Below are 13671 nucleotides of genomic sequence, written 5' to 3'. Positions count from 1 at the left end.
AAATAAATTATCAGTGTTTATGACTAAAGCACAGATTTATAAATGTTGTTGTTCTTCCTCCTTCATTTGGAACTGATGATCCACGTTTATCAGTGTGAGACTGCATAACTGTGCTTCTCTACAAGTTGTTTTTGGCTCTTACTTGAACTAACCTACGCAAAGCTTTAATGTTTTCCACAGTCTCGGATGTTTAATTCTGTGACCACCTATTGCCTTAATGGTCCAACGCAGTGAGAATTCTGCTTTCAAATCCATTTGTTTTGGCCAGTGAACACCTAGAAATGTGAATACTCATTCGCTGTATTGCATTCATTTTTATATTTTCCACGTCCTTTGATTTCTGCAGCTAAGGTGCATATTGTCTTAGAAACGCTGTAACTGCAAGGCCCTGATCAGGGAATCTGGCTGGTCAGTATTAACATGATTTTTTTTCCCTGCCATTAAATATTTTGTAACCTGGTTAATGGCCTCGAAACTTGGCTCAACTGGTTGGCAACCTGGGGGATGATCTGTGTCTCATCCTGATCCTACTCCCCAAGCCCCTCAGTTAAAAATGGGACTAAAATAAACAGTTACTGGCAGGAAACAGAAATCTACATAAATGAAGTAATGCTGGGGGATTACACAGGTTTCTAACAAATCATGATTTTACATGGGATAGATAGGGTCCTGCTCTTCTCACAGGAACCACCCTTGGGCGTGGAGGAGTACAGGGTGATGGGAGCCAGGCACTTGGTGCTCTGCAGGGCTGGGGCACTGCTCTAGCCTGAACCTTGTTTCTGTTCTGGCAAAGGGCTCCAGCTGGCACCTCAAAGTGTATCCTGTATTTCAGAGTTCTTTTTGGAGGTTCAAGCCTCCTCATGCTTCCATGTCTGACCCTAAATAAGAGCGGTAGTTAATTACAAAGTTGAAGATGCTTCCCTTCTGAATCCTGCTTGCTATGGTCATGTGTATGAAAAAAATGAAAGGTTTTGTGGGTTTAATAGGTGACAAGTGCTCCTGAGCAATTCTAAACCTACTAAACGCACTGTTCAAATGATTTAACAGGTAATTAGCAAGCCAATAACTACTACCAAGTCATTTATATATACTGCCTTGACAGTGAATCTTTTTTTTTCCTCCCCAGAATGTCATACCCTGGTTATCCCCCTTCTGGCGGCTACCCTGCTTTCCCTGGTTATCCGGTAAGTGTAGCTCTTGAATGTGTTGCATTCCTAATGGATTTATATTCTGTCAATACCCCTTCTTACTGTGCTCTGTGTGTGTGTAAACAGTATCTGTCAGTTCGTATACAGTATTCTCTAGAGATTATGGTCTTTGTTTTCATCTACATATCCCTGAGGATGACTTTACAGTTATCTCATAAGAATTCTAAAAAGGAAGTTTAAGATTATTTTTTTTAATGTTGCCTGTTGTCCCAGAAAGATTTTTGATTGTTTGGTCTTGTTTTAGTTTACCTTTGTCTTGTGAGATTTATTTTTTTTTATACAGCTAACTATCTCAGCAAATAATTTTTTTAAAGTATTAGCAGTTCTTACATAAATATGCAGGTCTTTACATACAGAGTCAAGAGAACCAGTCTCTACCACAGTCTCTAACAAATTCTGCATACCTGAATCCCAGGATTTACAGAGATCCTGAACAAATTTCAGTGGCCATTACTCTCAGGAAGAGCTTGGAATGCTTTACTCAAGTAGCCCAGCTTTCATACGACACCAAGTAAATATTTTTCTCAGGATAAAGGACACCACATCTTGACTTTGACCGCCTATCCTTCAGCTGCAGGACTTTGTTCCACATTCAGCTCACGACTGAATGGATTAAAAATTCCAATGAAACTTAACGGAAGGATGGAATGTATCAGGTGTGGCTGATACTGCTATCTTTTTTATATGCCTGCATCGTTTTTCAAAGCTAGATGCAACTGTGAGCTTTTATTAGTATGGCACCGATCATACTGTAATTGTGGGAATTTTATATGGTCTGTGTTTTATGTCGTACAAAACTAGATTTAAGCGTGGAACTCAGCCTGCATCTGATTAAGATACTGAAAAGCTATAAATACATGCAATATATATAAAGACATGCATATAAATACATTATTATTTTGCTTTACAATTTACCCTTACTCCCTCTGAAACCCTAAACTCAGTCAAACTAAAGACAAACATGTTAGAAACAGACTTTCTTAACTCCAGGATTTCTCTTTCTCCTTCTTAAGGTTCTGCTGAATCCTCATGATTGTAGCTGGAATTTATTTTTAATTACATCTGAAAATGTTTTCTTTCTTAGCTAGCATCTAAAATATTGCCAATATTGATTAATTTAAAAGACCCTTTAGATTTTATATCAATGTTTCCAGGTTTCCTACTCTCATTGATGATGCCCAAAGTGATAACCAGCGCAAAAAAACCAATGTGAAATTATTTTCTTCTGCAGTAGTGATAGTTATCTGAGCAGGGCTTTTGAGGATCCTAATTTTGGATTTGTGAATCTAAATTTCATTAATTTTTTTTTTTTTAATCTGGCAGAGAAAGGTTAAACTGTACCACTGGGGAATAGAATATTATATAGCCTGGGCACAGTAATCTGAGGGTAGAAATCTTGGGGCAACCAAACCCAAGGAGAACATTCGAGCTAGACTTCACTGCTTTGCAGTTTGTTTCTATTTTCTAGGCTCAAGAAAGAGTGTGCACTGTATGTAATGCGTGACCCATATTTATAAAGTTAGTCAGGAAAGATGATTCCCAGCAAGTGAGTAATGAGTTCATACACTATGCTTCATTATGAAGCTGATTTTAAATACCTGATTTTTAAGATCAAGTATATGACTTTTAACTTACAGGGTTTTCCCTTAGAGATCCTGGTCATTCAAGTAAATATTTCTAATGTACGTTAATGCTAATAGCAACCTTTGTGGTATGAAGGTAAGTCATACACAGAGCAAAACAAAGGCATACAGATGTTTGACTTGTTCTTTTTATTTAAAACCTGTAATAGGTGTTCAATCTGACTCAGTGGTCCAGATTTAGTCATTGAATGTCCATGCTTTGTAACCTGGATTCCAAAGGAAATGGAAAAGAACCCCAAACATCTCTTTTAAGTTCTCACCATGTAACATTTGAAAATACTGGTTGTGCAACAGAGGCAGAAGTTTCAAAGATATTAAGCTCTTAAAAGTCCTATAAAAACAGGAGGTGAGCTCCTCATCATTCATAGAGAGCAAGCCTACCTGAGCCCACCTCTTACTCATATGGGACAGAAGCAGCAGCTTTCCAGTAAAGGACTAGGGGTCCTGGTGGTTGACAAGTTGAATGTGGCTCAGCAGTACATGTCCCCAGGGAGGAAGGCTAGTGACATATCAGGCTTTAGCAAGAGTGAAGCCAGCAGGTCAAGGGAAATGATTATTCCTCTGTGCTCAGTGCTCACAAAGCCACATCTGCAATACAGTGTCTAGTTGTAGCCTCCCCATACAACAGAGACATGGACAAACAGGAGCATGTCTAGGGTGGGCTGCTTGCCTGCAGAAGAGAAGGTGAAGCAAAGATCTATTCAGTCTTCTGCTACGTAAGAACGAGTGATGGAGACATTGGAGCCAGACTCAGTACTCAGATGTACACAGTGAAAGGGCAGCTGGCAATAACCAGAGCTTGTAATTACAATCTGATTTGTGAAAAACATTTTTCACCATGAGAGCAGTCAAACACTGGAACAGAGGCCCAGAGAGGCTGTGGATTCGCTGTTCTTTGGAGATACTGAAAACTTGACAAGGCCTTGTATGACCACATCTAACTCTGAAGCTGTCCCTGCTGTTAAGATGGATGGTGTCAGAGGCCATCCAGAGGTGCCTTCCACCCTGCACCACTCTCTGATTGTGTCAACGTGGGAGACTTATCCAAAAACCCAACAAGGAGGGCCCCATCCAGGCTTCAGGAATTCTGCTGCTGCTGCTTCAAGTGCTGAATCTAATTATATAATTCATGTTATTGTACATGTGGACATTTTGGTAGCTTGAGAGTTTTTACCCTAATGTCCTGTTAGCAGGCTCACAGACATCCCATTTTTGTGTTTCAGCCAACAGGACAAGAGTCTGTCTATCCGCCAGCCGGTCAGTACGCCTATCCCGCTGTTCCCGGGGGATACCCTCCAGCAGGAGGAGGGACCTATCCTGCAGCACCACCGAGTGCTGGGTATCCAGGGGCGCCAGGATATCCTGCCCCGGGGGGCTACCCTGCCCCTGGGGGCTACCCTGGAGCTCCCCAGGCTGGAGGAATGCCACCTTATCCCGGAGGTAAGGTCCTGTGTTAGAGTGAAATCTAGAGTTAGTGATTTCTGGTGTAACCATTCCCCATGCTTGGTAGAAGTAGTAAAGAAAAGCAGCTTTGCCCAGTGATGGATTTAGGCAGCGGCATGAGGCTGCCAGGCAGATTGCTATCTAGCAGGAAACGCCTGCATGCTGATGGCAGGGCCTTGATGCTTTTGGGCCACTGCACAGACACAAAGAAATCAGTCTCTTGCATAGCTCTGCTTAATAACCTGGCTGATGTTGTGTCAGAAGTCAAGTATAAGCATGCTTAAGTCTTTCTTCCTCTCCTAGCTCCTGCAGGCCCTGGCTTTGGCGTGCCTCCCACTGGCCCTGGCTTTGGTGGCTATCCGCAGCCTCCTGCCCAAAGCTATGCGGGAGGTGGACCAGCACAAATTCCAGGTATGACATATAGAAGAAATTTTAAGCATCCAAGGTTAAACCAGGAGATCCCAGGATAGGCAGTAACAAATGAGGCCCTTACCTTTGTTACTTTTAGCTGTTGAGGTTTGTATGCTGTATACCTCCTGCTGCCTTTCTGGACAAGACCACTGAAGGGCTGCTAAGAACCATCTGTATAGGTGCTACATCCAAAAGGGACAGCTGACAATTGATTAATGGTCATGATGTAGTAGTGGTTAGGTGCTTATCCTTCTTCACAATGCAAGTATCTGATGAGAACTGTGAAATCCAATGAGTGTCTAGCTGTTCTGTAAATCTCAAAGAAATGGTTACATTTTTCAGATCTGTATGTTCATGGTGATCCTTGACAGAGTGGGAGATGTGGAAAGGAGAATGCACACAGTTGCTTAAAAATGGTGCAGGTTTTTTAATGCTGTGAGTGGTGAGTTCCCATCAAGACGATTTTTGTCCTGGGATGTCCAGTTGTGTTTGCAAGAAATTCAAAGCAGCAAAACTTTTTTTTTTTAATAATTGCTTTGTTAACTGTAATAATAACTCAAGCTGCTGTTAAAATGCTAACAATTGTACACATGTATTATGGATAAAAATAAAATTCCAGTACAAAAAAATGTAGTTATAACTTCTGTATTCACAGTGCTTTTGATGACAAAATGAAATTCCTTCAATTCTTTTTGCACCAACATATTCTTACTATTTATTGTTTATTCGCTAGACATTTTAAAGTGTGTAACAGGACTTTAAACAGAGCATATGACACGCATTCTTCATTTGCGTGGGCTATTTGGTTTCTGTCAAAGACAGCAATATTGAATAAGGAGAGATCCTTCCAGTTCCCACAGCCTCAGTAAATTTAGTGTTTTTAGAATTGCATTGCTAGTATCTGTAACAGAATGAGTCTGTGATTACTTCTTCCCATCATTCTGAAGGGCATGAAGTTCAGTTACTGATCATGATAGGTAGAATGACTTAGGCAACAGGTTTTGTGCAGTGGTAGCTCTGTAAGTGGCTTTATTTTCAGATTAGATAGCATTTACATATTAAGAGGAGACCTAATTAATTCCTTTTATCTTGTTCTTTTAATTTATTTTCAGTAGGATCTCCTGGTGGACAAGCACCATCACCAATGCCTGGTCCGGTATGTGCTATATCTTCTTCTATAATCAAACTTATGTAGCTTCTGTAGTTCTAATGTTTTTACAAATGGTTTCCAAAAATTTACAGTGTGTTCTGCATCAAGAATTCTCAGCTACACTCAAGAGTACACCTGAGCAAGATCATAACCCTGTGTATACTTGCTCATCAAGTAGATCTTCATCCATACAATTGGGTAAAAGCATCGCTTTGGCACTGGTGGGCCAAAGCTGTTTAACACAACTAAATGTTGCCCTAATTCTGTGTTAGAGGGGAAAAAAAAAAGGTGAACTAATGTACAACTCCTTCTGAAGTACGGATTCCAAAGTTGTGATTTAAATTTGAATTTATATTGTGCAGAATAGCTAGTTACAAATCACTAATTTTTCAGCCTGCAGCCATGATTCAGTGTACCCAGGGCACAATCCAACCTGCCCCAAACTTTGATGCTGGAAGGGACGCAGAAATTCTACGCAAAGCTATGAAGGGCTTTGGTAAGTAAGCAATAGAAGCTTTAATTTCTGTTGAACTAACTTCTTAATGTCATTTTGTCCCTTTCTTCAATTTTTATTTAACCATACATTTTTTTCTACCCAAGCTTTTCAAAAGTCGTATTTTCAAAATTACTTGAGTAGTTAGTAGATGAAGTTACATAGAAGATCTGGTAGACTAAACAGTAGCCATTGATTACGTAACTGTAGCCAAATGCAAGATGACAAAATACATAGTCTCACAGGGATTATTATGAGTTCTTACATGAAGCTGCCCTTCTGTTTCCAAGGAACTGATGAGCAGGCCATCATCAATGTCGTTGCTAACCGCTCCAATGATCAAAGGCAAAAAATCAAGGCAGCTTTCAAGACTATGTATGGCAAGGTACGTTCACTAGTTCTTTGAACTGTTAAACAAAACCAAACTTTAAGCTGGTGCTTTAACTGCCTGATTGCAGTTTAGTCCTGGGGAGTGGTTTGGGCATTTTTTAAATGCGCTTCTTTTGGTTATATTCCTTGTGTACCAGGGGCCATCTGGTATTTAACATGGTGTTGCCCTGATACCTGGCAGAAGCAGGGGTGGGGGAATGCTGGGGGCTGGCTCTGTCCCTGACCAAACAAGAAGCTTCTCTGCTTTTGTAATGCTTGATAGACAGAAAGTAACAAAACTTAAACTGTCCCAGTGTTAGTGTCTGAAACTACCAAGTTTTTTATGCACACAAACCAGCATGAAACTCTGGATTTTCTTAAGAAAGAAACTGAGAAACTGTTTCAGGATTGGTTAGGCAATAAAAGGCTGAGATAATTTAATTTCTTCCCCCTTGTAATTTTTGCAACTTAAAGTGAAATTTTATAGTTACACTTTCAGGACCTGACGAGGTCCTAATTAGTGAGGAGATAATAGAGAAGAGCTGAGCTGTCAAAGTTTTGGACAGAGGGAAGCTCTTTGTAAGAAATAAAACAAAGCTTTACAGGAAAAACAGCACAAAGGTAGAAATCAGTCAGAAAAGTAAAATCTAGTTTGATCTTTTTTTCAGTATAATCTACATGGCTAACATTCTCCAAAGCCCTTTTTGTCTTTATAATTGAACAGGATTTAATTAAAGATCTGAAGTCTGAGTTAAGTGGAAATGTGGAAGAATTGATTCTAGCACTCTTCATGCCTAGCACCTACTACGATGCCTGGAGTTTACGTCATGCAATGAAGGTATGGTTTTCCTGTGAACAAAGTAGTTCAAAGCCATCTTAAAATGCTCATCTAAGAAAAGAGAACACCTGATCCTTGCATTGCTGAAAAATCCTGTAAGTGACAAACAAATGTTGGGACTGTGAGGCTTAAAATTATTTTCTGCTGTGTCCCCCAGTTCCAGCTAATTTCTGCAGGATTAGCCAATTCAGAGCACCTGTCCATCCAGCACAGGATGGAATGCTGCAGGACAGAACTTTGTTCTCTGACACTTGGTCATAGTTTTTGCTAGAACCTAGAAAGGGCCAGGGTGCTGTTAAAACTGTAACCATTGTTTAAACTGAAGGTTCGTACCTCTCCTTACTAGGAACTGTTGTTACTGACAGACGTTTTTGGATTATCCCAGGTTTTTTCCAAAAGGGTAACAATGGAAAAATATTTTCTTAAGGTCAGATGATGCAAGTATCTGTTCAAGTATTAAGACTGCATGAGATTAGGTGAGCTAACTCTGGTAAACTGATACATCCAGTTTACCAGAATCTCTTGCTTATTTGAGCTGCAGCAGCTAGCAGGTGGCTGATACTGCAAACGAGTAACTTAACCCATGTATGAATGCAGACCTTCTAAAGAATGTGGCTCTTAAATGAAGACCTGGCTTTTGTGGAGGCAACAGCCACTCTTGACCGTTCTAAAAAATTTGTAACATAACATTACCTAGAAGCCTCACATAGATCCACACCTATCTACTCCTTGCCTGAAGAGAAATGACCATGCCAGTAAGATCTCACTGTACACAGAACTCACAGTTAATTTTTATTAATGGAGGGAGAGGGAAGCACCTATGAAAAGTTCCTGCCGGTGCTCCATGTTGAGGAAGTGGCCACATTCTGACCAAAACAAAATTTACACATGTATCTTTGGCTTTAACGATTATCATAAGGCTCTAACTTCCTCCAGTATGTTTTTAGATTAAGGTTGCAAAAAAATTTTCCTTCCTAAACCATTTTCCAGTTAACTTTGGCGGATGTCACTGTTGTGGATGCATAGTTTTGGGGTAGTTTTTTGAACTGGCGCAGAACTGAATGTTTGAGGAATCTTCATTCCATTTTTAAATGTACAGAAGATTTGTGCTTTCATACTGCAAAGATAATGTTCTTACAATGTAGACTGTATTAAGTTTTGAAATAACAGGTAACTGCTTAATTTCACAGTTGAGGAAAACGGACTAGGTGGTGCTTTGTAGTTATGTCCTCTTTTCCTCTGCCTACAGGGAGCAGGCACTCAGGAGAGAGTGCTGATTGAGATCCTATGCACAAGGACAAACCAGGAAATTCGAGACATAGTGAACTGCTATAAATTGGAATTTGGAAGGGACATCGAACAAGACATCAGAGCAGACACTTCAGGACACTTTGAACGATTACTTATATCTATGTGCCAAGTGAGCTTTAATTTTATTTTTTTTGGTAAGATAATGGTGTACAGTCTGACTTAGATGCATGTAGTCATAACGGCTCCATAAATAAGTTGCCTGTGCATGCTTAGCTGAGCCACGTTTTTAAGAAATTAGCCCAGGGCCATTAATTTATTCCCTAATGACAAGATGTGACACTTTAGTCCCTCCTCAAGGAAGAGATACTTCCTGTCTACAAATCTACAATGAATTGTGTGACCTATTTAGCACCCTCTATTCATCTCAGAGAATTTACATGTGAATACTTTATTGTGTAGATGCAATCAAGTGGTAAGCCCTCACTGCTGTTAAAGCAAGATGCTTTTTATTTTGTGCATACGTTAACAAAATAATTTGGGTGAATCTGATAGGGATAACCTTTATGATATGCAGAGTACCTGTGAGAATCCCTACAAACAAGCTAAGAGGCACCACAGAACAAAACTGACCTCCCAACTTACTCCCTTCACATCACCAGAATTAGAGAGGCGCTACTATTGAACTCAGGTGAACGCTGGAGCTTGCTTATCCAGTGACACTTACTAGGGCTCTTTTTGAAGAATAGTAACTTGCAGTTATCCGTGTTTAGGAAGAAATATGTACTAATGCAACTTCCCACGTTTCTCTGATCAATAGTTTCTATGACACTTCTCTACCTCATTTGCCTCTACCTTTGTGAGAGTTCAGCTATTTACTAGGTATTTGGATTAAAAAGTCAAAATCCACAAAAAAAAGCAAACCTTGAGAAGCTCATGCTGCTAATTTTTATTTTGATAGATGCAGTACTTTACAATAATTGACAACCACATTGTTTAAATATTATATTAACCACTATAGATACAAGGGTATTTGAGAGCATGTAGAGCATGTATTCAGCCTACTCAGCCAGTATATTTAGCAGTGTCCATACATGCACTGGGAAGTAAAAGAAAAAAAGCAAACAAAAAACCACCACAAACAACAAAAAAACCCAACCCAAAGCACATAAAATGTCATATAAGCCCTACTGACATATTACAACTATAGTAAGTGTTTTCTGGAGACATTCATACTTGAAATTACAAACTCTAAATAAAATAGAAGACCTGAGATATTTCAGGTGTGCATATTCAGTAAGATAATTCATTAGTTCATTTGGGAAGATTCTTTGCAACTTGAAGCCTAGAAACAAACAAATCAAGAGAAAGCTTACTTTATTAAGTAAATAGAGAATTAAGTACATTACTTACTTAATTAGAACTATGAGATGGTATGCAGGAGTGAAATTATCCGAGTCAGTATATCGACAGTTTAAAGCATGCCCTACAGATAGAGTTCTGGGCCACTTTTGTATTTGTTGCCTGTAAGAAATATTAAACCAAAGAGTAGTTTTAAAGCAATGCAATGTATTTAAAACTGGTATTACTCTTTCTGCTTCAAGCTTTGAAGATACATGCTTGGGATCTAGACTGCAAGCAGTTAAAGCATAGCCTTCTCTGTGTAATGTCATTTGACAGCCGGTATCTTTGCTTTTAGGGTAATCGGGATGAGAATCAAACTGTGGATTACCAAAAAGCTCAGGAAGATGCTCAGCGTCTGTACCAAGCAGGTGAAGGAAAACTTGGGACTGATGAATCTTGCTTTAATATGGTTCTGGCAAGCAGAAGTTTTCCCCAACTGAAAGCAACAGTTGAGGCATACTCCAGGGTAGGAGTTCTTCACTGATTTCAAGAAATCAGCTTGGTCAGTGTATTTTAAACTAAGGTTCCACTTATTTCTGCATTTCGTTATCCACATATTAATTTCATTTATTTGTAGATTGCTAATCGTGATTTATTAAGCAGCATTGACCGAGAATTTTCTGGAAACGTGGAACGTGGTCTGAAGACTATTTGTAAGTGATACTTTTTTCCTTCCCCTTACCCTGTAGGAATTAAAACTTGTAAACATAAACTGAAGAAGAATCCAGTTCAACACTGGCCATATGGCAGATGAACACACGATCTGAGACTTGGCTAGCACAAAAGTAACTTAAATTATTAAAATTATTCTGTTTACACTTAATTTGAGAAAATAAGCATCCACCATGAAGAAGTCACTTTGAAGCAAGGAAAGGCTACATAGAAACTACTTGTCACCTCTCTGGGAAGGCAGGCAACTACACGAGGGTCACTGGTTAGTGCTTGCAGCTGTATTTTTCACAGCTCTGCGAATACCAGTGTAACAGAGCCGCGGCTCTGGTTGTGTGGCACCTCAGCAGAGACAGCTGAGCCACTCCCACACAATCTCAGAACCAACATGGACCTACTTTAGGCACAGTTCCCTTTCCACCCCTGTCCCCCACCAGCTACCCCCCAAAAAGTTCAGCATTTGCTAAGGAAAACTTCAGCAAAATAGAAAACCTGTTTTGAACTTCTGATTTGTTATAGTAAAGCCGTTCAAATTTAGCACAATTTGCTGACAGCAAGAATCAGTGAGATTTACCAGTAAATCTGCAGACACCAGTCCTACTAAATGCTTATCAAAACAACAGCATTCCTGTAGCCATAATGGATAAGCAAAAACTTCCCAGACTACATTCTGCTCAAGGGTTCTAGGGGGAAAATTCAGCTCTGAGAATCATATAAAAGAATAACAGCTTGTCCCTGAGAGTGAACAATCTAACTACAACAAGCTCCATTCTCTTAACTAGTAGAATGAGAACTTTTTACAGTTGCACTTTTCTTAGTGAGATTCTAGCAATGGAACATGAGTAAGATACCTTGTGTCCCAGTACCAGCTATCCAAGGAGAACTGTTTTTAAATTACCTATTTTGAGGATTAAGGTTTCACCAGCTTTGAAAAGCACTTCCAGAGAAGTTACCTGCTAATAACCCTCAGTTTTCATGTGAAGGAATAACTCATTTGGTCAGCTTCAAAATAAGCTTAGCTCTCTGTAAAACAGTAACCCACAGTGACTGGATTTTCATCAATAACTGTAGTTTTGACCCAGACAAAACTACCTCCAGCTGTCTACAGCAAAAATCCTGACTTGATCCTGCCAGTATTGCCATACAGCATACAATACTGGAACTAATCCTAAAAATATACTTTATTGCAGTGCAATGTGCTTTAAATCGCCCAGCGTTTTTTGCAGAAAGACTTTATTATTCTATGAAAGGAGCTGGCACAGATGACTCTACCCTCATCAGAATTATCGTCACTCGCAGTGAGGTAAGAAACCTTCTCCTCTGTAAATGCCACATGTAGCAGAAAGCTATCTGCCCTAACCAGCTTTTCACTTATTCCTCCTTTCACAGCTGTATTGCAATGAAGTTTTATGGGGTTCAGGTTTAGCTGAACATGGTCATTTGTTTTAAATCCAGCTTTTTTATAGTAATTTAATTATCTCTGGCTAGAGAATAATACTGCTTGTCTTCCTTCTTAACTGTGGTTACCTGTCCACATAGCAGATAAGCACCTCCAGTTCAAAGGTCCCGCTGAGTTAGGATGCTACAGTCCTAACAAAGCAAGGAACAACTGCTAGACCCTCCGCCTTGGGAGCTTCTCCTCTGTCCTCAGAGGGACGGGCTGGCTTGTAAGACACGCAGAGTTAATTAACTGCACACTTCACCCTTGGCATGTGTTCTCTGGTCTGTGAGGGAGATGCAGGTGACTGTCCAGGAGTTAAATTCATATGCTGTGTTGAAGTTTTGTGCCTTTTTTTTTTCCTTTGCATAGATTGACCTTGTGCAAATTAAACAGATGTTCACACAAATGTATCAGAAGACTTTGGCTACAATGATAGCAAGCGATACAAGCGGTGATTACAGGCGTTTGCTGCTGGCAATTGTTGGTCAATAGAAGAGGATGATCTGATTTTTTGTTTTCTTTTTTAAAACAAACTGAAGGACATGTTACATGCTTTATGCAGACACTGACTATCCTTGTGTGTAAAAGAATAATTTTAAACTTTGTATAATCAAATATGCCTTCTTGATGATTCACTAAGCTTGTTGCACTTACAACTGCCTTAATTTACAGCACATAATATTCTTTATTGTAAAATAAAAGATACATCTTGTCTATTAGCCCCTAAGCCTTAGTCCTTTTGACCCAGACAAAACTACCTCCCCTCTGCCAGACTCCCATATGATTAAAGTGTTGTCTCTGCCGAATCTCTAGCACTCAACAAGTTTCTTGAAATACCTAAACTTACTGTGGATGACAAAAAAAGCCTGAGGCTGTGATGTAAAGGGTTTTACACCACTCCCCCTTAATGTCTTTCAATCGTAATGTTGAAAAACATCTAAGTGCTCAGCTTAAGTCACATTACACTGGCAGTTTAAGTCCCTGGCAGAATCTGACTGTACCCCCCTGTTTAATTTCTTAAATTAGTTACCATGAGTGGTTAGTTACCATTATGCTTGAGGCAGCAATGGTAACTGGAAAGGAGAAATCACCTTGGATCTAATTCTGAAGTATCTCCTTGTAAAGGAGTGGGTTATACAGCAAATGACTGAGCAATGAAGAAAGCCAGTATCGCAGTGCTAACACCACAGAACACATGTAAATCCAAACTGAAAGCAGTTGTGACCTAGACAATATAAATGACTATGTGGATGTTTTCAAAGGCTTTTAAAAGAACAGCTTTGAATAGCACATTTGGTTCTTTAGAAAACCATAGTGAATCTGTCCCCAGCTGTCAATGGAACAGAAGTTTCAA

The 13671-nt window shown here is 39.6% G+C and overlaps 1 protein-coding gene across 3 annotated transcripts; it reads left to right on the top strand.

The window, feature by feature from the left end:
- Positions 1 to 1119: 1119 nt before the first annotated feature.
- ANXA7 (annexin A7) lies at positions 1120 to 13044 on the top strand. 3 transcript variants are annotated; one of them, XM_010178275.1, is made up of 12 exons: positions 1120 to 1184; positions 4075 to 4291; positions 4607 to 4705; positions 5818 to 5861; positions 6249 to 6351; positions 6639 to 6733; positions 7442 to 7555; positions 8805 to 8975; positions 10503 to 10673; positions 10785 to 10860; positions 12067 to 12179; positions 12687 to 13044. In XM_010178275.1, exons 1-12 carry the CDS (start codon positions 1128 to 1130, stop codon positions 12807 to 12809), a joined length of 1383 nt encoding a protein of 460 aa, XP_010176577.1. In that variant the 5' UTR covers positions 1120 to 1127; the 3' UTR covers positions 12810 to 13044. The 3 variants fall into 3 exon arrangements, with proteins under 3 accessions (XP_010176577.1, XP_010176578.1, XP_010176576.1); XM_010178276.1 differs by having other exon boundaries at positions 1122 to 1184; positions 5821 to 5861; XM_010178274.1 differs by having other exon boundaries at positions 1128 to 1184; positions 4598 to 4705.
- The last annotated feature ends 627 nt before the right edge of the window (positions 13045 to 13671 follow it).

Source organism: Antrostomus carolinensis, unplaced genomic scaffold (assembly GCF_000700745.2).
Source record: "Antrostomus carolinensis isolate BGI_N321 unplaced genomic scaffold, ASM70074v2 scaffold13881, whole genome shotgun sequence".
Classification (NCBI taxonomy): Eukaryota; Metazoa; Chordata; class Aves; order Caprimulgiformes; family Caprimulgidae; genus Antrostomus; species Antrostomus carolinensis.
Note: the sequence above shows the minus strand (reverse complement) of the source record. Positions and strands in the feature narration are given on the sequence as shown.